Raw genomic sequence first — 26,081 nt, forward strand, 5'->3', positions numbered from 1 at the left:
ATAAGCCCTCTTGCGAGGCAGCACTAGACCTAGCTCCACGCGACGGATGAAACCACCACAGCCATCGACAATGACCACGGTGCCCAACAACGCCCCTAGTGCTGCAAATACGGCCCACCATCCCCATCCGACTCGGCCAGTTACCCCCACATCAACATCGGGGCCAATCGTGTCCACACACGGATGGACGACCCACCGACGAGTAAAAACGAACCTAGGAATCGAATATCGGCCATCATCTATAAGTAGGAGGGGGGGTATGAACCCGAATGGCACGATGGGAACGACGACGACGACCCGGACGATGGTGGCGACAATGGGAGGGAATGGGAGGGACCGGGAGGGATGTACAATGGTGCAGGGCCGTGCTGGAGAGTAGGGGTGGGTTGTGGAGGACGTTCCAGGGCATGTGGGAGCGGGAAAGGGCAGGAGAGATTGAGCGGGATGGAAGGAGGAAAGTCGAGATGCCAACGGCCGACGACGAGGACGACTACTGTGCGCCTTGGACCATCGATGGACGACTGGAGTGCGCATTGAACGCGCCAAAAATCATAGCTGTACGACGATTACCACCTCCGCCGTTGCCTACCGCTCCCCGCCAAACATCGGGCTCTACCACACCACCCTGCCCACCTACCAACCCCAAACTCATGCATCTCCCATTCATTGAGTGGAAGATCATGATTCCGATGTTTTTTTCTCTCCTGACCCTGTCAACACCATCTGCCCGCCCACCATCCCGACACCTGCCCTTTCCGCCTCGTATCGCCCCCCACAGCCCTCCACATGGGGCAACGGCCTCACCACTCCCGTTTTCAACAACGGGAAATACAGTGGTGAAGTCATTTCTGTTCCATTCCCCCCCCCATCATCGTCGAACGGCCGTCGATCCCGCCCTGCCGACTTTTTTGCCCCCCACAAGTGGTATATCACTCTCCATCCCTACGAAATGTCATATTTCGTTGGCAGGGGTACTGATACCACTAACGGCTCGATGCCCAACCCTGCTCTCGACGCCTACGCCCTGCTGTGCCCAGCACAGCGAGGGGTATTATTTTTTTTGCCTTTTCTTGTTCCCGTGGGCACATATATAGAGTTTAATTTATCAATACAATAATGGTACTATAGTCTAGTTGGTAGAACGCCTTGTGTGTGTTTGTAATTTTGCCGTTGCTTGTGTTCAATCCTAGTTTGCTGTAATATTTTTATTTCCTTTACGCTAATTTATTCACTAGTAAACAAAGATAATCCGAATCAGATCATACAGTGAACAAGAATTTTTGATACATTAGTCTACAGCTGTATCTGTAATGATAGGGTGCACATCCATGATGTCCTTGACCTAAGGATCTGATATAGAGATGTGCACTGTATCTGTACTACAGTGGGTACATACGGTCAATATGGATATGGGCCCATACCATGGCTACTTTTGATGACCTAAAATATGGCCGTATTCATACAATTAAAATACAGTCATTGGGAGAGTGGCCAGAGATAGTCTAATACAATTGAGGTAAGTACGGATGATCTTAATAAAGCATATAACACTCACATCTTGACTCTAGATATTTGTCATCACTGTAAAACTGTCTGTATATGGATGGCAGTACAGATATAGTACAGATTTGAAGTCAACTGTACCATACCATGAACAAGAGTTTTGATATAGTCTATAGCCATATTGTCTGTATCCATAATGGTACGGTGCACATCCCTAATCTGATATACTAACACTGATAGGACTTTTAAACTGGCCATATGGTACAGTATATGGATAGTTTCATAGCCATCTGAGACCATGATTTTATACCTATATATTGTATATTGTACAGTGTGCAGCCCTATCAATTATGATCTCCGATTGGCTGAAACCCGGAATTTATGTTGAAGCTGAGATTCGATTTTTTTGAGTCGGAGAAACATGTCAGTATCAATGATATCCACAATGAAGTAATCCTGGCCATTATTAAGATCTGAGTCTGCATCTTTTACCAGGAGTGCACCACGAACAATAGAATATATAGAAACAAAGGCTGAATGAATTCATGGGCATGCACGAACTCGATAAAATCCTAAATCTTTATCTCTTTGATGCTTCCAACGTAGATGACCATCAGTTACAGGAGCATCATAGGGATGAACTAATGCCAATGGATATTTCTGTTCATTAAATTCACACTCAAAGAGTTGAATTAATTCTGCCACATACAACCCATCAGTAGTATTGACAATAACACCATCATAACGTGGATGATTGTAGAACATTGGACTACATCGTAGTAGGTCTGAATTCTGCTTTAGATTTATGTATGACTGATAATTGACAGAAAGAGTTTGATAAGTTGTTATCTATATAATTTCAATCTCAGTAAAAGCAATATTTGTTTAAATCAATAATACTAGCCTTGTCATTAGGAGAATAATGAATTTTTTTTCCTTTTGCAATACATCCTTCTGATACTCGATTCAGAAATCCTGTCATGAAACCTCCAAGACGAATTCGAAACCAATCATAAGCTAAATCATGAGAAAATGCATTCTCTAGCTCAGAAAATGTGCTAGGATCTTTTGATGTCTTTTTAGGACTATGTAGATATGCTTTCTTTAAAAGACCATCAGATACATGAGTTTCAATAGTGAAATGTTTTTCTTCAGGTAGATCATCATCTGCATTGAGCAAATCAGATTTGTACTTTGTATGCTTTTTCCATCGATCCACCTTTTGCCGAATCTGCATAGCAACATTGTACCGATGGTCAGTTTGAAGAATCTAAAAGTATATTAAATTAAATCATATATCTTAAAAGAATAAAGTCTTACTTGATCAGCAACATTCTTAAAGTTTGTTTGTATTTGATATGCCTTTTTAAGTGGTCCATGCATACTTTCGTTGATCTTGGTGTTATAATTTTTTGTTACACCTTTTCCTTGAATATCACTGAATAGATGTTGCTGTGTATGCATTTTTGGAATATCCCAATGTGTTGGATTTTGAAAATCACTGTCCTGAGTAGCTGTTATATACTCCTAAACATTTATTAGTATAAAGAGCTATTGATCAGTTTTATTAATATACCTTCATTCTCTCCCCAAAAACTTGCATTATTGATTGTCCAGCCTTTATCGTATCTTCAGTATGCACATCCATTGCTGCATACACATCCAATTCTAAATGACTTCGAATACATTTAAGAAGCAAATAACCAGCAGGATCCGCAGCCTTTGTTAAAACTGCTTGAGCAGCAAAAAGGATTTGCTAAATGTATTATAAATAATGAACTTAAATTATAATAATACACACTTACTCGTGACATATGTTCATATTTCTTTCCATCAGCAAAGTCAAAAGAAAAAACGGATGTGAAATGGGTAAGATTCCTCCATCATGGAAATGATTTAATCCTAATCAAAAAGATTTAGTTATAAGTAATTACTTTTAATATTTTACATACACTTCATCAATTTTAACTTTAGCATCTCGGCCCTTGAATCTATCTACATGCTCAATGAGCCGTGACAGCAGATGATCAAATAATCCAATTTGGAAAGCATGTAGTCTGTCCCAAGATACAGCACGATAGGGATTAGATCGTTCTATTTCCCAAAAGATGTTCTGAACAAATTGTCAATAGCTTTTCTTGTATTTAAATTTTTTACTTACAGGTACTTTATGGAGACCATGTAATTTCAAAAGTTCTTCTGCTTGATCTGCATTAAGCAAACAAGCTCTATCATATATCTCTTTCATAGACTCAGTTGTCCGTAATGGATATGTTATTGAAAGATCTGATAGATTTGTCAATGGTATCAAGCAGACTGGACAGGGATAATTTGCTCTGCCACCTCTGGTCAATGTCATCATACAACTATAGCAATATCAGCTTGCATATATTATAAAAATATGAAATATACTGACTGTTCCTCATAATCAGCAGAGAGAATAAGAATAAAAGGATATAAGATTATAACTTTGTCTGAATTTGGTGGTTGAAAGGCATAACCACTGCGAGAATATTGTGCAAGAGATCCTAGAATTTTCCGAAAAGCTTCATGCCAGACAACTCGCTTGAAATTGATCCATGATGGCTTTCCTTTATGATCTTCTTCTTCTTCAACCTGTAAAAATCAAGATTCATAAAAAAAAGTTGAAAAGCAAAAATATCCAACTCACAATTGGAAGCCATCCAACCACACAACCTCCACCAAAATTCTTCCCATTTCAGATTTGATCAGGAAGATTAGCACAGTGTGCCATAACTGGATAGCCTTTGGCAGTACCAAATGAAGATAAACGTGATTTATCAGCATACAAAATATATGCTAAAGGTTTTCCATTAGGAGGAAGAGAACTCTATAGCTAAATTTAAGTATATTAGTTAGATTGGCAATAATATCTGCTTACTTGAACTTCCCAAAATATATTTCCTGACCATGGTTCATTAAAAAACCATGTTCGAATGCCATTTTTATCTTCCCGAAATAAATGAACTGCATCCCATACAAAATGTGGTGCAAGATCTTTATCCCGTAACAAATCAAGTGTCCAATCCCATAATGGTCGGTAGTGGACATCATAATTTCGAACTTCATTTTTATATGGAACTGATATTGTTTCCTTTTTGAACTATTGAAAACATAGTAATATTTGAGTATAAGTATATTAATAAAGATATGAATTTACCTTGGTAAACAAATTCTCTGCCCGTGACCATGCTTCTGCAAGATCATTCTCATTCCGGATAGTGAATTCTGTTGATTGACTGCCTCCACATCGGTCAATGATGCTGAAAAAATCACTGCGTGCTTGGTGATTCATGCCTGTACGCAAAATGAATTCTGCTAAATCAAAATCCAACTGAGATGAAAATGGATGCCAAGGGTGGCTATCAAAAAGTGAACTCTGCTTGCTTGTGCTGTCAGCTAAAAAATCTCTGAGAGGCAAGATCTGAGGATCTAAAATAGCAGAAGGATGATATTCCTTGACAATCTTCTCATCAATCAGATTGACATGATCAATGGAATTGAGAATCAAGCAAGCTGCATTGGAAGTATCATTATCTTCTGGAGTAACTTGATCATCAACTGATGAGGACTCTGGAGATGTTTCATTGACACCTGAAGATTTTGTTTAGATATTATATCTGATATCAAAATAATAACAACATACATTCAAGTTCTGTGCTATGATAATCCAAAGTTGCAGATCCTATAATGTTTATTGGTGTGAATGAGTTTGCTGTAGCTTTATAAAGAATAAATTCAGAATACTAAAATAATTGTAGACAAGCAACTTGTATATCATACCTCTTGTCTGCTGGTCCAAATCATTGTGGAATTGGGAATCCAACAACTGCTGGTCTGACTTCTGCTTGCAAGCTCGCTTGTGATTTCCAATTCCCTGAATGCTAAAGAAGCAGCTGCAGTAAGGACACCTCTCTCGACGCTGAGGTAGAATATTTGAGGACATGTTGAGGTTGCAGAAGAATGATGGGGGAAAGATGGACTGAAGAAGCCTTACCGTGTACATGCATACATATAATTGTTCACCTAATCTCGGAGAAATCCTAGATCTCATATCAAAACGCATGTTCCGACATCATGATCCGCAAGATTAAATCAGTATCCCATGGATTTCATTAATAGTGCCACGAAAATCAAGTAAAGTAGCCCAATGATCTCAAAATTCAAAAAGAGTTGAAATCTGATGAAATAACATAGTTGGCTTGAATTCCCTGCCTCCAATTTGCTTTCTGATCCCTGGATCATATACATACAAGCAAGATGAACGTGTTTCCGTCGTTCTCTGATGCCATCGTATTTATTCCTGGCCAACCAATGCCATCATTTGATTGGAATCAGCGTGAGACTCACAAGGAGCCAAAAACATCGATGCTGGACCAGGACCGAGGAACTATCCATATCATATGTGAAGAGGGTGAGTGTCTTACACCTATCCTTCTATTGATGCACTTTTCTCGTGTGTACTTGCTTCTATGGCACTTCCAGCTAATACGATGCATATAATGACATTATATTAAGGGGGTTACTACGGATACGGTAACCCGGACCTGACATGCCGCATATCCTGCCGAGCCGTCGCTTATCCGGTCATTATATTGCCGGCTTCCTTATAAGGGTTTTAGGAAGTTTCCGACATTGTTCAAAAGAGGCGGATGAGGTATCATATGTAACCGTTCGTGAAGATGAAGACTGGACTCGTTAGTGGCGAGGATACAGCCCACCGAAGCGGAGTCAGTGCTAGCACAAGTGATGGTGTATGCTGGTGGGAAACGGCGCAGAAAAGCTAGCACCATGATTGATTGATGGGGTTAGCGGAGCACCAGCCAAGCCTATGATGAGAGTCAAGATTTAGAGCAAACTAGGGTGGTATGACACTCACTGTCCCTATTTGTAACAGCCAGTCAAGCATCGACCAACTCTTGCCTTGGGTCCTACCAGAGAGCAGTGCTCGTCGCACACACAAAAGAGAAACAACGTAGTTTGGGAGATGGCTGATAGCGATCATTCGCTGTACCGTCGTTTTACGAAGGGTCAGGTTTGACTTCGAATGTGGGAGCTGTACCTAGGTCAGTGTGAGTGGCGCCAATAACACACCTTGTTAAAGAACTTACTGATATCCTATGAGAATCCTATCCTCATCTGCTAGTTCGAAAGGCGGAATTTTCGCCTAGACATTTTTCTACCTCTACAGTCACAGTTCCCTGCCCTTAAACGGTTTAGTAGCAGCATGCATGGCAAGTTGCAACTTCCACGGAACATCCCTCCAAGCGCGTAGACACGGGCGGACAGGGTCGGTTGGCATAGCACAGACGCCTTTTCCAGCTTTTCCAGTGAAGGCCTTCGAGTAGACGTATACAGAGAACAAGGGTCCGATATCACAGAGGCTGCATATGAGATTTTTAGCGGATGGAAGAATAATTTAAGATATGTACACGCCAGGTCCGGTCGAGAAACTGTGCTGGCGTTCCCAAGTCCAATAAACGTTCCGCAAGTCGAGCGTTCGGAGCCTCTGTATCCATGCGAGAATGACAGAGATTGTCTAATGTACACATGGATAAGAGCAGGGTCTGTAATAAGAGAAGGCGCACGTACCCAGACTAAATTTAATGCATTCCTAAAATCCATTTGACACCCAAAGCAAGTGGTAGATGATGGATGACGCAACAGAAGCTAGCAAGATATGGTTCAGAATATCGAAGAAAATACATGAAAAGGCATATACCGGGTCAGGTATTACCCCATGCCTAAGACATCGTCACAACGAACCTCGAGCTAAGCGCATTAGTGATTGAATCAAGAGAATGCGTATATCAAATTTGTTGTCCATTCTGGGACTCCGGATATCCGGGACACATTTTCCCGTGATTGCCGGTCCCTGCCGTAAATGCCTACGCTGTCAACAACACCATCACGTTCTCAGCCGCGCTAAGGCTTCACGCTTTTTTCTTTGTGCCACGATCTCTCACTGCCGACCAATGCCGACAGTGGCAGGCACCGATCTCATTTTTAGTTAGTCACTGCTGTCGACTCTTTCTCTGTTGCTACCATGATCCTCTTTCCTGCTTGGCTACTTCATGATGCTGTTCGCGTTGGTTGATTCTGATAATGGCCTTCTCAAATTTACTTCTGAAATCATTCAAATGGCTTCTCGCTTCGACAGTCAGCATGGATGGTGGCCTCATTCTCACTGAGGTTTCCCGCGGTAAAGCGCAGTATTGATGGTCATTTTATCTTGGGCATCTTTAGGTTGTATAGTGCGTTATATCCGTCTACAACTTGGGCGAAACTAATTTCCGTGGACAGGGAAATGCAATACTGACTGTATCCTCGATTGTCATCTCCATTCTTGTCCAGCAATCACCAGCATGACTCCGACTTGGTGACTCAGTGCAGCGATACACCTACTGGTATTTCTCCCTAGCATGTAGATCACAAGTAATACACCCATTGAGGGTATGTTTCAATTGCCGTTTTCCTGTCATCCTCGCTCAAATCTCTGCAGGGTATCCGACATGTCATCGCATCGTGTACATTACAAACGGTCATTGATTCAGGTCGACCAGATCTTGGTTATGTGGCTGCGAGACATTACGACAGCGGAAGGGGCATCGCCAGGCACTATAGGTCGACTTCAGGAATCACGTCACCACGGGCTTCGGGACAGTTTGAAAATCAGAACTTCTACGTGGCGTGATTGGGTTAGGTGTGCAATCTCACGTCCAGTAATGTATGTTGACTGAAGTCTGGTGCAGACATTGGGAGGCTTGCAACTGTAATATGAAGGCCTTGCTTGCGGCACGATGTGCAGAATGTGCCGGCAGGTGGGAACGAACTCAAGGCAAGCCGCGATATCGAGATGCTTCAGACATCCCGGTTACCGAACGTCCTTCTTTCTCTCGAGATATGAATAGCTACTTCGCTATCTTTCATGTAACTATCGACCAAATTGATCGTATTTCTACCTTTTCGCCGAATCGTAGACTGATGAAGATGACCGTCGTGACAATGAAATTGGAACCGTCATTCATCCATTCGCCGAGCAGCCTTCAATCTTCGCTTACCACTCCCTTCACCTACTCCTCAGTAAGTGCTTGTGTTTTCGGACGAGATAGGTGCTTATCATTTTCCTGATCAGTACGCTGCTTTCACTTTCAGAGAAAGTCCACCTTCAACTACGTCTCCCGTCTTTCAGGTCGTTTCAAAGTCAACCCTCAGAGAGGTGGCCCTTCATCTTTACTTGGTCGAAACGAGATGTAAAGTTGATGCTTACGTTGTTCCTAGTTAAACAATCACAGTGGGTCTTCATGACGTTGATGAATGTTTCAACATTGAACGTTTGAACTGCCGTCCAGACTTTCCCGTCAAATTTGACCGGTGCTGGTACGAGGTAAAGGTCTCCAGAGACCTTTTTTTGTCGGTGTTCTCATCTTGATCTGTAGATTATCGGTCACATTGAAAATGCCGATGTTGAGCAGGACTTTTGCGTCATTCGGACTTGGTCCGTTTCGAGGATTGCTCAGGTTACAAGTTCCCGGAAAGATGAATGTATTTCTCTGGATTCAGGCCGTTTACTGTCGACTCTAAAAGGTGGCAGTCCTTCCTCTTTACTTGGCCAAAAGGTGACATAGATTTGTCACTCCTCTTTGGAACAGGCTCTCACAAGGGTTCATCCCGATCAGTGATGTACCTAGCATTCTAAGCTTTGCAATTCTAACCATTCACGGCTAGTATTGAACATCTCTGCTTCTGAAACGGTGACGAAAAGCTGTAACTGTGATAAATTATTCGTTGCACCTCTGAGACTGGATTTGTGCCCAAGATGACTTTAGCGGTCCATAAATTTACCCGTGTTCTTCATTCTTTACCGTCCTTTTGACTAAGCACCGAAGGCGTGTGTATTTTCCTCGTTTGCCCAGACGTCCTAGTAGTAATTCTATCAGTCAATGCCATCTCTTCTCCCTCAATCAGAAATATTTCCGCATCCATCGATCCTCTCCTCTTTACATGCAATTCCAGCAGCTCTGCCAAGTCGTCTGTCGTAACGGTACGCCTCAGATGTCCTTCTCTGTCAACGTACCAATCGCTTCGATCGGAACTGTGCCTACGACGTCATCAACTACATGAGATATGACTCACTAGACGCCGGTGGTTCAGTCGCAAGCACGTACAGTACACGAGCAGTAATTCTTTGGGGGATGGTTCACCAGGACGGGGAGTTCGGAAGGACAAGACGATATCCCCGAGACGAGAAGGCGCATCAGGAAAAACGGAAAACCTCTGTAGACCCCTGCCAAATCTCTGTAGGATCGGTAGTGTCAGTACCTTATGTACCTTGCCGGGATTGATCTCCGTATTTGTCTATAGTCATATGACATCAGGTCTTAAAGGTATATATTAATACTTCGCAGTATAAATTAACCTTCATACCTTTAGCCATTTTAAACCAGATTTCTATGAATTTCGTGCAGTATAACATTATCGAGCACCAGGAGCCGGATGAAGGCTTTCGTATGACATCATTACCAGTCTCTTGCCCAAAACACGTGAATTGTCCCACGCCACGTACTCCATATTTGGCCTGTTCTTTGTCTTCGCGATGCCTTTATCTTGATCCAGGGTCAATCACCGTTTTCTTCCGTGCAACCAACAGCCACGACACAAGAAAATGTCCGATATGAAGGAGAAGGAGGGAAAAGGCCCAAGGTGCGTGTACTATCCATTACCTCCGGTGTTAAAGCTGATTCTATTATTAGCCCCCATGGTTTTCAAGTGCTAGCGGGCACTGTTTCACGCCAGACAGTCGCTGGATTCCAGAGCGGGCCATTCCGCCAGCCTATCGACATCACCTACCCCTTACCACCCTCGTCAGGTGAACGTCTTGCCTTTCCAAACCCGCCAAATACGCCGTGCACTCTGCCTGACCTCGATTCGCCCACCATCATGTTTGCACCGCATTTCCGTGATGATGCCTTTGAGGCTGCCCTTTACCCCCCACCCATGGTCACCCGTTTTATGCTTAACCGGCTTGCCGAAGTGTCGAAGGTACTGACGGACACCCTGGTCAGTGCTCGCCGCGGTCGTTTCTCCGACATTGAGACGACTACGTTGCGTATGCATCTCTTCAACGCTCACCTCGTACTCCACTATGTACAGGATGTTGCTGTGCATGCCGACTACGTTCAGGATCAGGAGTCAGGAGTAGAGGTTGATAATGGTGCTAGACCATGACATGTAGACGTTGCGAATGAAAAGCTGTTGGTTTTGGTGCGGTGGTAATCACGTTGCGGAAATCTTGCATTTTAAGCGTAGTAAGACAAAATCAATGTGTCTAAGGTACGTATTGAGATGAAAGGACTTGCACTTTTCCATAGCACTCTCGCTCGTCCATGTAGGGTCCATAATACGTCCTGAGTATGGTATAAGATGACAACTGCGGGAGATATATGTAATTGGAATAATGGATGCATTCCGAAGATGATTCCGCATAGACCGTTCCACCCTGAACATTTGCGTGTGTTCATCGACGCGCCGCAGAGGGGTGAACCATTCAACGTATGCTAGCGGATGTGGGAAGCTGCCGAGTTCCTCAGGAAGGTTGAAAATAGCACGGACTTGTGCAACATGAAGACCTGCAAAGAATTTAAATACAGGCAAGCGATGAAGAGTTAGAACACACCATTCACTCCTAACAAGTCCAGGTCCTGTTTCTTATCCAATGGCAGGTCTCGCCGTGCCAGCACTGTATCAAACTGAGCTGGCACATACTTTTTCCTCCTAGTCCCCGTTGTGTGAGGCGGCGATGCACGAATGACATCCAGGGTAACAGTTGTCGAGACTTCAGGAACCGGGGGTATACAGATCCGGAAGCGCTTGTACACCTGGTATTTTGCTGGCCGAGCATCCCAGAAATCATCTTTGAGCAAGCCACGGTCACGAAGAAAAAATTCCAGACAGCGAACAAACTGCTGAGTCCCGTACTGGTTCTCCAAAGTTGCTATATCGATGCCAGTGAAGGAGGGTCTTTTGGGTATAGTGTACGTTGATTCGCCATGCTGTAGGCTAACACGGGATGTGACCTGATCCCCATTAGTGTCCTTGGTAAGCTCCATGTTGATCTCAGCCTGCGCCGTTGCTTCTTCATCACCATCTGCCACGTCTACATCGTCCTCGACCTCGTCAACTTCATCCCTACCTGCACCTTCTAGAGCCCAGTCTAGGAATCGGGTAAACCTTTGCACTGCCTCTCGTCGGGTCAACCACTTTGTCATTTGCTGGATGTATCCCTTCCGGTTTGATGCTCGGTACGCTCGTTTCGCAAAATCAATGTGAAGTCGCTCTGATGCCTCGGTATTATAGCCTCCTGTGACGCCATGGGACCGAATCATCGCAGAGTAGTGAACCATTGAATGGACTTTAGGGATATTGAAGTGGTCGCGAATGCCGTCATCAACGAATATGTGTTTGTGGGCATGGAAGGTGCGTAATGAGTCTTCAAGCTTCTTCAATGACTCATCCGTGTGTAGTTCAAGGTGGGAATAGTAGATAAAATCAAGCACAGCACGAACACAAATGATGACATCAGGTTTTGCCGTTCCCGCCAGCGCGCCTAGGAAAACTTTCTCCATATTCTTGTACTCCGTTCCTGTCCACTGCGTGACAAGTGAAATTCCCTTCTTGAAGTGGCGTAAGTCAGGATGCCGTGGCATAGCCATGTAACGACGGTCAACCTCCGCCTTCGTCGCCTCTGCAGCCTTCGTCGACCATTTGACAAGGTGATCTTTGAAGACGCCCTTGTGGAGCTGGTGTAGAAGGTCAGGAGTGAAACAATGGAAGATGTTACATCGTGGCAAGTCCATCCAGAAGGGCGTAATTGGGCGTAGGCCGAGGTTTTTGAATTCCATGTTATTTCCTGTCTGTGTTGCTTTGAGTGCGTCGATGGTTTTCTCAGGGTCGCGTAGTACTGAGTGCAATGGATCACCCAGCTCCTTTGAGGTAGCAGTGCATTTCGGACATCGTCGCTCTCCACAGCCGGCTATTAGACACTGCTCAGGATAATCGGCCACGTAGGCAGCAAGGAGAGGAAACACGAGCCGTGTCCTTCCATCACTGCAAAGCATCTCGACACCGTTCTGGCCAGCCTCGATGAGAGGCTTTAGGAGTGCCCGCATGCAGTCATGGAACAGCTGATATCCTTCTACAGATCGACGATCCTCGGTAAAGCACTCTAATTTTGATACGGGTATGTAACCTATCAGAATAGTGGCTTGTTCTGATGGTTTCCTTTGGACAGATGCATCGATGTTGCCAAGGGTAAGGTAAACCGGCCAGGCAGATTTGTCGCCACTAAAGGTGGAGAGCTGGGTTTTATCGGACGAAAGGATGATCGCTGCGATGGTTGCTCCCTTTGGCAACAGTCTCTGATTACATCCAATATTAGGATCTTGCGATAGGTCATGCTGATGAGGAATACATACCTGCATGGCCCACCACCATTTGCCTGTCGCCATCTCATCAAACACCTGGTTCTTCATCCCTTCATCCGTATACATCTTCTCCGGTGCGTAACGCATATGTTTCACAAATCGGGGATCCTGCATGAGCTCCTTGATGCATGCAAGTGGATCACGCTTCCACAACTCGATGGTCTGCACGATGGGAGTCCCATCCTTATCGAGTATGTTTCCAACTAGTTCAAATTCCTCGCATTTCCACTCAGTACCCAATGCAGATGGCAACTCATCTATCTTAGTCAGAAAGGTGCGCTTGTCCTTAAACGATGGTTTGACATTGTCTCGGATCTGGTTTTACATGGTAAGCAATTTTGTTAACATCAAAAGCTGAAATCATACCACTCCCAGCTTTGCGAACCTGTCTATATCTGCTTGGCTAACCCCGGACATCATCAGCCATCGTGCAAGCTCCCATTCCTCACAGGATTTAAAAGGCGCCCACATCTCTTCTCCTTGCTTCTGCTTCTCTTTCTTAATTCTTTCAAACGTAGTTTCACCCTTTCCAGCACCTTCAATCTCAGCGCCAGCATCGGGATAATCCACAAAGACAAGGCTGTCATGACTCCAAGAAGATGGTGGGGTATCACCTTCATCCTCGACGTCTTCAATAGTGACTCGGCATCGCTTTGATGGTGAGGCCATCTCTGATGGTGCAAAATCAGATGCAGGTGAGGGTGGATCGGGCGGAAAGGTAGGCTCCTCAGGAATTGAAAGAGATGGTGATGTGGTACGCTCTTCAGCCTGTTTTGTAGCTGACTGTGGCTTCTTTCTTTTGCCAGTGACTGGAGCATTCCGCTCATCGAGTATATGACCACATGAGGTTGCTGACAGGTGCGAGCGTAAGCCTCTGCTGGAGCGAGAGGTGAACTGATCCTTGCAAACAGGACATTTGAAGATTTTGCCAGACATGATGACAGTGAGCGGGCAGATGCGGAGGCCAGTCCCGCCATGGCGAGACCGATCGTGCGTTCTGGTCACGTTTTTTTTGTTGACTGTCTCAGATTTTGACATTTGACTCTTTTCATCTGTCTACCACCATCTGCGTGCTCTTCACCATGACCAAGCGGTCCCATGCATCTGGCGGGTCATCCACAGATGGCCAGTCTGCATTGAAGAAGTCTCGTCAAAGCCGTGACGATCTCAGTGGCAATGTCCAGCTGCCCAACCGCACTCGGGGCAAGGAAAACCGTGCTCTCACAGAGAAGCAGGCAGCAAATGGTACGTCTTTTAGTCTGAATGATCTCTAACTAAGACTTGGATACAGATCAAGCCAGCAAGGATGCAGAGATCGCTCAACTGAGAAAGCAGCTAGCCCGTTCGCAAAGGAGTAACGCACAGCAGCAAGCCCTTCTCAATAATACCAACCGTATGTCACTCATTGGTAGATGCTCAGTACTAATTTCATTGCTAGGTACTGAGGCTCGTCGCAAACAGCAGTACTATGATGATTATCAACGACTTCATGGACGATCACCTCCAGAAAGCGAAAGCGAAGACAATTTCAATGGCCATGGGAGTGACTCTGATGATGATGAAGAGTCCTCATCTCACTTTTTTCCGACATCTGTAAGGCTGTTATCTTGTTCTGGCACCTTTTCATAACACTCATATTCACTCTTAGCTACGTTCAAAAGGTACCCAGTCTCCTGAGCCTCCAAGAATTCGTGCCAAAGGTGCCACACGACCAACAGCAACTATTCCTCGACTCTCATTTGTGCCTGACGGTGATGAGGTCAATATTCGCTACCATGGAGAATCGACGATGATGACTTCTCACGATCATCATTCCTCTCCTCCCCGTTTACCCTCTGCCTCACCATCTTCATCCCCTCATAGTGCTCTACTCACTACTCCTCCTCACACTCAAGTTACTGGTGGAGAGTCTCAACACAGCGATGACGTGACCGCGACTCCAGCAGCACCACCACCATCATTGCCCCCTGTTGGTTCAGACCCTCTGACCAGCTCTACGACACCTCTGACAAACAATCCTTCTGCACCCGCTGCTACGCCTCTTCCACCATCTCAGATTACTGGATCAAAAGGAGATAAACTCAGTCACTATGAAGGCCGGACAAAGACAGCGCTGCGCAAGGCTATGCGTGGGTATGAAGGACGTCTTGGGGCCATCAGCATGTGTCCAGATGAGGATATGCAGTCGAGTTGGGCCCAAGAGGAGTGGCGCATCCGATTTGATAGCGACGAACAACCAATCAAGCTTAGCGATGAAATGCTCAAACTGGTAATTCAAAATTTTTTACTCAGATACTTCTACTGATGCTTCTTCTAGATAAGAAAGTGTGGTGTGCGTGTTCGAAGCTTCGTGAGGGACCAGATCAAACCACTCATACGCCCTGCATATGGGTTTGTTGCCGGCGCCGAATCTGAAAACACTGTCCGAGAGAACAAGCAAAAATGTATAGAGCTCATGACTGCGCTTGGCTTCTACTACAAGGTGCGTAAACCTGAAGAGTGTTTGCACTGCAGCATAATCATGTTTTACATTTCAGGATGCTACTACACGCACAGGCTATTTTAATAGTCCGATTCTCTTCGACGCCATCAGTCGTGCCTTTTTCTACAACAAAGATGCTCCGGGACTCGCATTCCCTGATCGCTTTAACCCGATTCCCATTCCAGCCTTGGCATTCATTTTCACTGTGGTCAGTCCTCGATGTTCATTTGCCTCAATCTCACCGTCTAATGATATCTTGATTGGCCAGATTGAACACTGCTTAAATGAATGGTCTACCGGGAGCTACAAGGCGCTGATCTTCAATGAAACTGAGGCTAGTGTGCGCTACCATGAACACCATCTCCCTGCCGTGAAGGAGTGGGCAGAAATATCACCGGACTTGACAACAGTCTTGCGGAAGGCCTGGTATACGAAAGCAAGGTGATTACTGATCACGAAGCATTGTGTACATATCTGACATCTTGTTCAGGAAACAAGCGGGAGCAGCAGGCCTTCAGACCCCAGCAGCACCTCTCAAATTGTCTGATTCTGCGAGGGACCTGGCATATGAAGAAATGAAGGCAATGGCCGCGGCGCTTGATGAGGAACCGCAAGCGGAAGGCGAAGCCGAGGAGGCAGCGGAATGAATTGGTAATAACTTACAATTACCCGTACTCCAATAGAATGATAGTATTGCACCATACCCTGAAATGTGATGAACGATACTTCGAAATAGCTCTACTGTATCAATATAGTAGTAGGATGAGCATTATATGTATGAATACAGAGGGCTATTGTACATGTGCCCAATTAATATCTATTGCTATGACGTGCTACAGAGGTCCGAATGAGTGGCTACGATCGCTACATAAAGGGGACCTTTCGCATTTGCAATAGGAGATACAGATGCTACTTATCGCTATGTCTAAAGGTCATTTTTTCCTGATGCGACGTCGTGAGAGCTGTCAGTATAAGGGCATAGATATTTCAATGTCGAACTTTCCGAGATTCTTATCAAGGACGATCCAAAAATACGGAGGCAGATGGTTACATGATACAGAAATACCTTGCTTGCTCCTTACCATGACGACAGCACAGAGTTTTTGCCCGGACCCGGCAATATGAAACCTGTTAGCACAACCGCACCTTCTCACTAAGCTATGGCTGCTCGGCGACTAGAGATTCTATCGTGTATGTCTGTTTGTGTTCCTTTCGCTTCATATCCTCATTCTGTCATGCCTAAGTTCTCGGCGAGCATTTTGGGAAGGGAATGTGGGAAAGGGGCAAACGCGATGCTTTAGATGACAAAGTGCGACAGGTAAGCATGTACCAGCAGGTGTTATGCACCGAAAGGCGAGGAATAATGCAGTATAGAAATGCGACAGTCTCCCGGAGGTCACACTCTCTGCCCACGATGACACCAGCCGAGCAGACAGTGTTCCAGTGCTGAAGCAACGGGCCTACACTGGTAGGGTATTACCATCCGCAGTCGCGGACACTCCCTGCGCCGACGTAGGTGTCGATAGGATGTTGCAGAAACTCGACGCCCCATCCCGCACTTCGGACAGCCCTCTATACAAGGTGTGCGAATACTGTGTCAAGAAAAATTGCGACTTTGGCACTGCCTACGCTCATTTACGCCCCCATCTGTATGGTATCATCAGTAACGGACAAGTCAGCGATAACATGAAAGCACTGGAGGATGACAAGAAGATGCGACAAAATCTGCTCATCAATAAACAGATCACCAACGGCACTGCACCACCTCGGCGGGTCTGGGATCTGGTTTCTAATCGGGTCGTGCCATGGTGGGTTGCCCGCAAATTCCCGTGGGCTATATCGCATGCTTGGGTGGATAATAAGGACCTCAAGAGAGAGATCACATCTATAAACGGATATAAATGGCCGGTGCCAATGCCGAAATATGCCGACCTTGGCCTGATCAGGATCGAAATGCTGAACCTTGGCGCGGAGTATGTCTGGTTGGATGTTCTGTGTTTGAGGCAAGAGCGAAAAGATGGGGACCCACTGGGTAACGCAAGCAAAAAGAAGTGGGTGTGTAAGAACTCGCGGTTCACAGGTAAGCACAAAGGAACTAATGTTCACGGCAATCGCGCTAGCGATGCCCTACTAACTACACAGCTTTTTATACTACCAGAATATGTAGAATGTACTAGAATAAATGAGTAACGTATCACTAATAAAATGAGTAAGCGTCCCGGGGAATATGGGGAGAACGAGCGAGAATATTCATGCAAGCTCGCTCTTCTAAAAATAGCAATCCATATTCTAACAGTGGGACCGTAGGGAGGCTCTGCGCAAGAAGGAGTGGAAAGTCGACCTGCCAACGATCGGATGGATATATCACAAAGCCAAGAATGTGGTGTGCTATTTCAGCGGGCTGGGTCGGCCCCAGAGTTTCAAGCCTGGCGACTTCGAGAGCAATCGGTGTTGGTTCAACCGAGCGTGGACACTTCAGGAGACTAGGGATGATCTGCTCGTTGCCGGGAAGACTTGTGAGCTCATGACAGAGGATATGCGAAAGCTGTTCGATGAAAAATTGGCATCCTTGCGGCAGATGCACAGAGAAGACTCGATACTTGATATCCTGTCACAAATGCAGCAGCGGAAATCAACCAATCTTGGGGATAAAGTCGCCGGATTGGTATACCTCTTCTACTCACAGTACATACCTATCTACGATGCGGACCAGTCTGAAGAGGATGCCTGGACCAAACTAGTGAATATCACGCAGATTTGGATTCTAGGGATGTGCACCGTACCGTTACGGATACGACCGTAGCAATACGACCGTAGACCGTATAAAAATTATTGGCCACGGTACGGTACGGTTGATGTCATATCCGTACCGTGTCCGTACCGTTGTCCGTATACGGACACTTTGACGACGACGATGGATATCTGGTGCCAAAGTGTGAGTACTATATGCTTCTTTTAGGTCATAGGTACTGACCTTTATGGAATAAGATAGTTCTCTGTCCCTCCCTCAATGACCGTATTCAAACCGTATGAATACGGCCGTATTTTGGGTCGTTAAAGTCGTCCACGGTACGGACCCGTATCCGTATACACCGTACGTAACCACCGTACTACGGATACGGTGCACATCCCTATTGGATTCGCGGAGAGCTCTTTTTCTGCTACCCTGGACCTGGGAATGGAAACAATATCTGGCATCCATCATGGAAGCAATTAATGGCGGAGAACCTTTCCGGGCTGATGTTGTCGTTGCCATTGAACAGATATGACCGCCGGAGCGTATGGGTCGACCGGATGAAGGGAGATGGAGACTACTATTTTGGTCCCCGTATTGACTCTTGCAGAGTACGGGGATTGTCTGACGAATCAACTCTAGAGACGCCCCGACATGGAAAATTAAACATCATTGATCGCTCCGGAGAAAAGCACACCTTCGAAATTGTCGCCAACCATGCATTCTCAATGCCCGATGATCTGTACACACTCATAGGCTTCTTTTACCCTCCCTATTTCAGTGTAGCGGTCATTGGGAAAATAGAGGGGCCCGACATAAAGTTTAGGAAAGTGTCGGTGATCAATATAGGTGATCGAGAAGCAGCGACGATTCGCAGCCTTGACGTCATCGAGGTCACTGAGACATATCTTCTTTGACGTCTGTATGTAATTGGGTTTGACCCAAGTCTAACGGCGGCGGGACAAGGTCGAGTGTAGCGCTGGGATGCCGTCTTGACGGGAATGCTCGTTTTCTGTCTCTCCCTGTGCTTACTCCTCTCTAACCTTCCTATACCAGTATTATAGCATTACGAGTTTTCTCCTTACACGCTCTCCCATTCTCATCTGCTTCATCGGTGTCCTGGTTGGTTACCGAGATTGTATTCATTATAAAGCTTTTTTGACCCACAGGGATCGGTTTCTGAGGTCGCCCTTGCCTAAACGAAGTACCGAGTGAGCTTCATGAGTTGGCGCGTATATATATAACAGAACGGGAGCATGCTTCCCTGATCTCTTTATCGCAGCTTGTTATTCTACAATGACAACGCGAGAATGGCCATGAAAGTTTAAGCTGCTGTGTTTGATGTTAACGAGCACTTGACGTGAGTAAAAATCAGGGCGTACATGCTCTGTGGCACCACTTTGTTGTTTAAAATTTTAGAACATCGACGTAAAACATGGACCTATAGTTGACTGATCCCGTGTTTCAAGACTGAAATATTCCAGGAACAGAAGAAAAAGGACAACACCCATCTGTAGAGGCATGCCACTCGAGGGGAGGTCCTGACATGGTTGCCGGAGAAATTAGGAAGAACAACGGTGCGTTTATCTGAAGATCAGCCGCGAATGAAACCAGGTCGTCTTTTGTGTAGAATGTTAGAAAGTTCATACCCATGTGTAGGGGAGTCTGGCTTGCGTCACCTTCGATTGCAGTAGACATGGTGACGAAAGAATACGGTCATATCGCAGAAACGAACGAAGGAGATGAAGAAGTCTAAGGGCTTCTCATCGTCTAGAAGATAGCGCATGTGGTGGGTCATTGTTGGATAATAGCTGGAACAAAACGTTACACTGTAGTCTTTGCGTGAAAAAAGGGAACCCAACCGGATGTCTTCGCTGACATGAACTTCAAATTGGTACCTATTGCCGCACTCCTTTCTCTTTGTGACCATCCCAGAAAATTTCTGCTTATGCATCGACTCGGGCAATCCTAGATGATCAATTCCCGATCCATACTTTGACAGGTTGTATACATCGGCGTTAAGATAAAGCTGGCTCGCCATCTGGGCTAGCAAGAATCGACCCCAATGGTCATCCCGATAGATCCAGACGCTTAATCTGGAGACAGGGAATTCAAGTCGAGGGGAAAATATCACAGTCAGTAGGTTCAAGAAGCATCGAATAAGAGTGGAGAAACGATGAATAAAGGGATGAGCTATGTCCGAAGAATCGTTTCCATAGTCGTATCGCCAGGTTGAGCGAGATAGTGGGAATACATATAATGGTGTGATGACGCCATGCGTCCAATCCCACACATGCTGTATCCCATGGAAAATCACGAGGTCCATCCGAGAGTGGGCGATAGCATCATTAACTGTCACCGTGGTCGTATCCTACATGGAACATCAGACTTTGGTGAATAAAACCGTGACCGGGAACGTACTGGCAACGACGAATCCTGGCTTATTGAGATCGTAATGAGCTTCATGAGAAACAGGTGAGGAAAAAACCAACCTTGAAGGACAAGGCGCTCATATGAAATCGCTGTCATCCGCATATAAAGTCCCTGCTTGCAAATCGGCAAAGTGGGACTGCACATAACACAACCTAGGAGAGGAATCAACAAACGCCACGGAACGAGATGATGCGGATGAGATTCAACGTACGGGATACACGTAGACAAGGATCCTAAATCCATCGAACCATTAACGGTGACCTCGAAGGTACTCGCCGTATTCCATCGAAATAGCAAGTCCAAAACTGTATATCCATAAGAGACAGCTGGATGACGATAAACAGTAGATATACTTAGCAATTTAATTCCAGGGTTCATCGGCTGGGAAGGATCGCCCTTGTTCAAAAGAGGAGGACGAGGTACCATATACCGCCGTCCGTGAAGATGAACACTGAACTGATTAGTGCTGAGGATACTGCCCACCAAAGCGGAGGCAGCGCTAGCACCCATGATGATGTATTCTAGTGGGACGACGGCGTGGAAGAGCTAGTACCGTGATTTATGGAAGGGGTTCGCGCAGGACCAGCCAAGCCTACGATGAGAGTCAAGATTTAGAGTAAACTAGGGTAGTATGACACTCACTGTCCCTTTTTGCAGTAGCCAGCCAAGTCTTGACTAACTCCTCCCCATCTCCCAGGAAATCCTTCGAAGAATAATCTTCGTCGCATACACGGAAGAAAAAACACGCAGTTCGGGAGATGGCTGGTAGCTACCGTCGGCTGTACCGTTGCTTCATGAAGGGTTGCAAGGCCAGGTGACCTCGAACGCAAGAGCTGTATCTAGGTTAGTGGCAGCAAGAACGCACTTTGATAAAGAACATACCAATATCCTCTGAAAAATCTATCCTCGTACACCTGCTAAAGAGGCAGAGTTTTCGCCTGAACATTTTTGTACCCCTGCAGTTGCAGTACCTATTCTTGAACGACGTCGCAGCGGCACGCATGGCAAGTTTTGACTTCCACAGAGCACCTCTTAAACCAGTGGGTAGAAATGTGCTAACGAGGTCGATTGCCATACCATAGACGCATGTTCCGGTGAAGGCCTTCAAGTTGACACATAGGGAGAACAAGAGTTCTATATCATAGAGGCTGCATAGGAAATTTGTAACGACGTCAGAGAAAATTCAAGATAGGTACACACCAGGTCCGGTCAATGTGTCCGGAAACAGAAACTGTCCTAGCGTTCCCAAATCGAATAAACGTTGAGAAATTCGAGCGTTCTGAGCTTCCGTGCCTATGCGAGAGCGACAGAAATGGTCTAATGTACACGTGGATAATAACAGGAAGCGGAACGGGAAAGCACACGTACCCAGACCAATGCGTTACTAAAATCCATCAGACACTCAAAGCAAGTGGTAGATGACGCGACACAAGCTAACTAGATATAGTTCAGAGTCGAAGCAAACATAGGAAAATACTAGGTTCGGTATTACGCCATGCCTAGGAATTCGTGGCATGGAACTTCGAGCTGAGCATCGGTGTAAGGATCGAAGCGCTGACGTTTATGCAGGCACTAGTGGTTGATCATCAAGAGAACGCGGCGTGAATATCAAATTGATATCCATTCTTGGACTCCGGATTTCCGGGCCACGTTTTACCGTGATTGCCGGCCCCTACTGATTCATCTAGATTCTAGATTCGTCTAAGCATTGTTTCTAGCATTGCACGCAACTTCCTTTGCCGTTTGTTCACTCAGCGGAATAACTAACTATGCACATTGCCTACCTTGCATCATCAATATTCGCAGTCCAATATCGACGATTTTCACTGCCGACCGATGCCAATAGCGGTTGATTTCGTCATTGGCACCTGTCAATTGCAGTCGCTTTTATCATCCCCTTCCCTCTCCATGAGCTTCGTTTTTCTTGGCAGCTTCACAATTGTGTTCGCCTTTTCCGATTCCAATAGTAATCTGGTCTTCGCGCTTTCAAATTTATCTCTAGAAGCATTCAAAACAGCTGCCCGACGTGGTTCACGAATGGTCGCGTATCACTGAAGTTTCGGGTGGTATTCTGGAAATTTTATCTTGGGCATTTCTGTATTGTGTAGTGCGGTGTATCCGTCTACAACATGAAGCTAATAATAGAAGATGAATCCAGCGTGTTGAATCTCGATGTTGTAATTAGGGAAGCTTCGGGCCGGGTCTAAATACATGTGATTGATGGGATACGGTCCGGTGCAACATTGAAAGCACATTGCGGATCATGATGCGCTGCAACAGAGATAGCCAATAATAAATCACTGATTCTCCCTTCTCTAGACCTTTATTCACTGTATAAAATTTCTTCTATTTTTCAGTGGCCAGAAAAAGCACACGTCACTTCATGGGAGAATTGCTGACATAACTTCATTAACTCGTTGGAAATTCTCTTGCCTTTTGCCATGTAGGCCTCTTGCCCCAGTTTCAACTTCCTCCGATCCCAGACGCACAGTTCTTTGGTCATAGAGCAGCTCGCTTAGCATAAAATTTTCATTCTTGGTATGTTTCTGTTGGAATGTCAAGTGTCGCGCATCATAGTGCAGTCGATGTTGGGATCTTCAGTAGGAAGCACTGTTCATCTGTTCTCCTCCTCGGCTTTCCTTATTACATCATATTGCTTCTATTAGTGTACACGGCATGTAGATAAATAGGTAGACAAACAACGATGACCCTCGCCTGTTTGTGAGGGTTCCCTGCTATATCCGGGTGAGCGGCTGGAGAATTACCACTTATCTCAACACAAACAGGCAGCATAACCCACAGTCCTTGTCACTCTTGTTCTCTGTGCTGACTCTCGAGACTATCGCTACACTGCCACCCCAACACTGGTGTCGAGATCACCTTTGTCACTTGCTAGACCACGAGATGGTCCGGCTGTTCGCTTTTCTGGTCCACAAGACGGTCCAGTTGTTCGTTTTTTGCTCTCCACATTCGTTGTTTGCCATGTCAAGATCGCCTATAGAGCAAAATGTCAGACGAGTTGTTTGGTGCGTGTTTTCCCAAGTTATCAGTCGGAAACTTTGCAGAATGGTGAGTGATGATGGAGGCCGAGCTCACACATCAGAAGCTCTGGACCGACATTGTCGAGATCAAGGTTGATGAAGATGGAAAGTCAGAGTCGGAGATCTTGGCGGAGGTCACAGCGAAGTGTTAAGCACTAACTCAAACCTTTACCAAGGCTGATCTCTATCCTGTCACTCGCGTTCAGTGATTCAGTGTTAGAGAGGTGTCGGTAGATTGCGAGGAGCTAGGCGTCACTTTATAGCAAAAGCAAGGAGCTTGTAAGAGTTAGGAGTATATAACCTTAGCCAAAGCTGGGGTCTAAGGCCACAGCGTAGGCTAGCTTAGATACATGTTAGACTTGTACTAAGAATAGTGTCTACAAGGGCGCGTGCAGTGAGAAGTGCACCTTTCAATGAATGAGGAGGGAGGACACTAAAAGAAGTGTACTCCTGACAAATGAGAGTAAAGAGCGCATATCACCTGCATCTGCGTGGGACTCTGTCTGAATAGGCTGCATCCTGTAGACCACCCTCGACTGGCGGTCGACTCTCATCCAACTACTAAGAAGCATGATGCCATCAAGAGAAGCATGATGGCACATGTGGGTCACTGGTCATATGGGAGGCGGCAGCGTGAACTGGGGTGATGGCAGCCGGGTAATCGGGTAAAGAGTGTGCTGGTGGAGTATTGTGGGTCCGAGAGATAAGATAGGTAGGTCTGGGGTTCCGATGGATAAGGATAAGATAAGATAAGGAAAATAGGGGTAAAACCATAATAATACCCCCCGACTAAGACTGTCGTCCCAACAGTCCTTTAGATGTATTCACTCCCTGTGTCGAGGGAGTTAGTAGATTCTGTATCCCATTCGTAGTCCTTGATTTGTTTCCAAGCAGACATGCCCCATTCTTCTTGAGGGAAGCTGGGTTCGGTCTGAGTCGTTAGAGGAGACTCGGAATGCTCATCTTCAAAGACGTCTTCATCCGTGTCCGATGAATAAAAGTCCTGCTCGTCAAAGGATAATGGATCAGTATGATTCCTGTTTGGGACTGGAAAGAGTGTTGAGCTCTCGGTTGAAGAGCCAGGAGATGATATGGTTATACATCCCCCTTTGTTTTCCAAGTGTCACAAATTGTGATCCTGTACGTGGTCTTCTTTGTTCTCGTATTCCTTGACAAGTTCTTCGGCATTGGCGAGATTGCTCCTTTTGACCCAAGTAGCTTCCTCCACTGGATATCCCTTCCATTTGACCAAATATTCCGTTATGGTCCTCTGGCTGTGTCCTCGACTGATGATGCAATCGCGGTCCTGAAGTAGTTCCTCTACTTCATATTCTTCTTCGCCTTCCACGAGTTCTGGCTCGGGTGGCAGAGGCTTTTCCTGGTTGGAAAACTCCGGGGGGATGTATGGAGTTAGGTATCGTTTGTTGAACTTGTTGTGGATTTTCCATCCTGGCGGCAGCTTTAGTTTGTATGCGGAGGGCCCCTTTTTGAAAATGATTTCAAAGGGGCTGATGTGTTTGTCGCCTAGCTTTTTTGCCGGTCGGGGGAGGTGAAGATTGGTTGAGTCCAACCAGATTTTATCTCCTGGTTGGTACTCCTGCGCAGGTCGAGTGTGTTTGTCGTAAGCCTTTCTCATAACTTCGACAGCTTTATTCAAAGAGTCTTCTGCTTGCTTGCATACTCTTTGGAGGCTTTCGACAAAGTCAGTTACCGATGGTGTTTCCAACTGCCTCACCGCAGTTGGGCGAATTTCTCCATCTCATCCATAGACTACTTTGATGGGAGAAAAGCCCGTTGCAGAATGTTGGCGGTTATTGTGAGTGAACGCTGCCCACTGCAGCCATTCGCTCCAGTCGTCCTGTTTGTGGTTAATGAAGACTCGAAGGTACTTTTCGAGTTCTTGGTTAACCCACTGAAGAGGCTGGCTGTGGGCACCTGTGGAATAGTGAGCAGGCTAAAAGGCGAACCTCAAAAACCCACACACACACTCACACAACTACACAAACTACAATCACCCTCGTAAGTTCTAGGGGGAGCGATTATTCCTAATGCGATCCAACTATACTTCAATATCTCGAAGAGTTTCTCTTATTCTCAGCGCTCTTAGCAAAGCTAAGCTTTCTCTAATGAATTCCTAAGTCTAGGAACTTTTTACAGGAAGGTCGTTCACTGGCACGACGCAACCTTCAAGGCAGATTTGAGTTATAATACACAAGGGACACTGATCCCAACAGAAACAGAGGCAATACACGCCGAAACTTTAGTGAGCTCGCTAAAAGAACACCACAGGCAAGCACTGACTTAGCCCGCTCGCTACACAACTGTATGTAGGGGTTCTCCAACTAACTCCCGCAGGTTATCTCGACTCAAGAACACTTCAGAAG

At 45.7% G+C, this 26,081-nt stretch overlaps 8 protein-coding genes across 8 annotated transcripts; 4 read left to right on the top strand and 4 right to left on the bottom strand.

The window, feature by feature from the left end:
• Positions 1-28: 28 nt before the first annotated feature.
• Positions 29-1,173, top strand: EV420DRAFT_502638 (uncharacterized protein). Its single transcript, XM_060482398.1, has one exon. The coding sequence runs from the start codon at positions 270-272 to the stop codon at positions 1,092-1,094; it is 825 nt and encodes a 274-aa protein (XP_060329872.1). The 5' UTR covers positions 29-269; the 3' UTR covers positions 1,095-1,173.
• Positions 1,174-2,046: 873 nt separating this feature from the next.
• On the bottom strand, positions 2,047-5,331 carry EV420DRAFT_1621072 (uncharacterized protein; the record flags this gene model as incomplete). Its single annotated transcript, XM_060475651.1, has 14 exons — positions 2,047-2,201; positions 2,404-2,605; positions 2,627-2,773; positions 2,824-3,009; positions 3,080-3,259; positions 3,309-3,381; positions 3,456-3,616; positions 3,665-3,869; positions 3,920-4,119; positions 4,175-4,213; positions 4,262-4,354; positions 4,406-4,627; positions 4,685-4,990; positions 5,308-5,331. The coding sequence occupies 14 exons, from the start codon at positions 5,329-5,331 to the stop codon at positions 2,047-2,049; spliced, it is 2,193 nt and encodes a 730-aa protein (XP_060329873.1).
• A 682-nt stretch (positions 5,332-6,013) lies between these two features.
• On the bottom strand, positions 6,014-7,750 carry EV420DRAFT_1748697 (uncharacterized protein; the record flags this gene model as incomplete). The annotated part of the gene is made up of 10 exons (XM_060480257.1): positions 6,014-6,353; positions 6,404-6,455; positions 6,486-6,586; positions 6,619-6,634; positions 6,720-6,908; positions 6,957-7,063; positions 7,117-7,194; positions 7,247-7,268; positions 7,291-7,296; positions 7,713-7,750. 10 exons carry the CDS (start codon positions 7,748-7,750, stop codon positions 6,333-6,335), a joined length of 630 nt encoding a protein of 209 aa, XP_060329874.1. The 3' UTR covers positions 6,014-6,332.
• Positions 7,751-8,036: 286 nt separating this feature from the next.
• EV420DRAFT_1643890 (uncharacterized protein) lies at positions 8,037-9,152 on the top strand (the record flags this gene model as incomplete). The annotated part of the gene is made up of 5 exons (XM_060477566.1): positions 8,037-8,227; positions 8,277-8,607; positions 8,660-8,777; positions 8,820-8,911; positions 8,964-9,152. The coding sequence occupies 5 exons, from the start codon at positions 8,037-8,039 to the stop codon at positions 9,150-9,152; spliced, it is 921 nt and encodes a 306-aa protein (XP_060329875.1).
• Positions 9,153-10,800: 1,648 nt separating this feature from the next.
• EV420DRAFT_1309812 (uncharacterized protein) lies at positions 10,801-13,676 on the bottom strand (the record flags this gene model as incomplete). The annotated part of the gene is made up of 4 exons (XM_060468556.1): positions 10,801-11,153; positions 11,201-12,941; positions 12,999-13,322; positions 13,374-13,676. The coding sequence occupies 4 exons, from the start codon at positions 13,674-13,676 to the stop codon at positions 10,801-10,803; spliced, it is 2,721 nt and encodes a 906-aa protein (XP_060329876.1).
• An 858-nt stretch (positions 13,677-14,534) lies between these two features.
• On the top strand, positions 14,535-16,266 carry EV420DRAFT_502953 (uncharacterized protein). Its single transcript, XM_060482399.1, has 6 exons — positions 14,535-14,600; positions 14,656-15,276; positions 15,325-15,489; positions 15,545-15,697; positions 15,758-15,930; positions 15,980-16,266. The coding sequence occupies exons 2-6, from the start codon at positions 14,797-14,799 to the stop codon at positions 16,134-16,136; spliced, it is 1,128 nt and encodes a 375-aa protein (XP_060329877.1). The 5' UTR covers positions 14,535-14,600; positions 14,656-14,796; the 3' UTR covers positions 16,137-16,266.
• A 750-nt stretch (positions 16,267-17,016) lies between these two features.
• EV420DRAFT_1271405 (uncharacterized protein) lies at positions 17,017-19,140 on the top strand (the record flags this gene model as incomplete). Its single annotated transcript, XM_060467637.1, has 3 exons — positions 17,017-17,540; positions 17,797-18,268; positions 18,640-19,140. The coding sequence occupies 3 exons, from the start codon at positions 17,017-17,019 to the stop codon at positions 19,138-19,140; spliced, it is 1,497 nt and encodes a 498-aa protein (XP_060329878.1).
• A 1,431-nt stretch (positions 19,141-20,571) lies between these two features.
• On the bottom strand, positions 20,572-21,166 carry EV420DRAFT_1643895 (uncharacterized protein; the record flags this gene model as incomplete). Its single annotated transcript, XM_060477567.1, has 4 exons — positions 20,572-20,594; positions 20,645-20,659; positions 20,716-20,792; positions 20,868-21,166. The coding sequence occupies 4 exons, from the start codon at positions 21,164-21,166 to the stop codon at positions 20,572-20,574; spliced, it is 414 nt and encodes a 137-aa protein (XP_060329879.1).
• Positions 21,167-26,081: the final 4,915 nt, after the last annotated feature.

This window comes from Desarmillaria tabescens, assembly GCF_030435595.1.
Source record: "Desarmillaria tabescens strain CCBAS 213 chromosome Unknown EV420scaffold_21, whole genome shotgun sequence".
Lineage (NCBI taxonomy): Eukaryota > Fungi > Basidiomycota > Agaricomycetes > Agaricales > Physalacriaceae > Desarmillaria > Desarmillaria tabescens.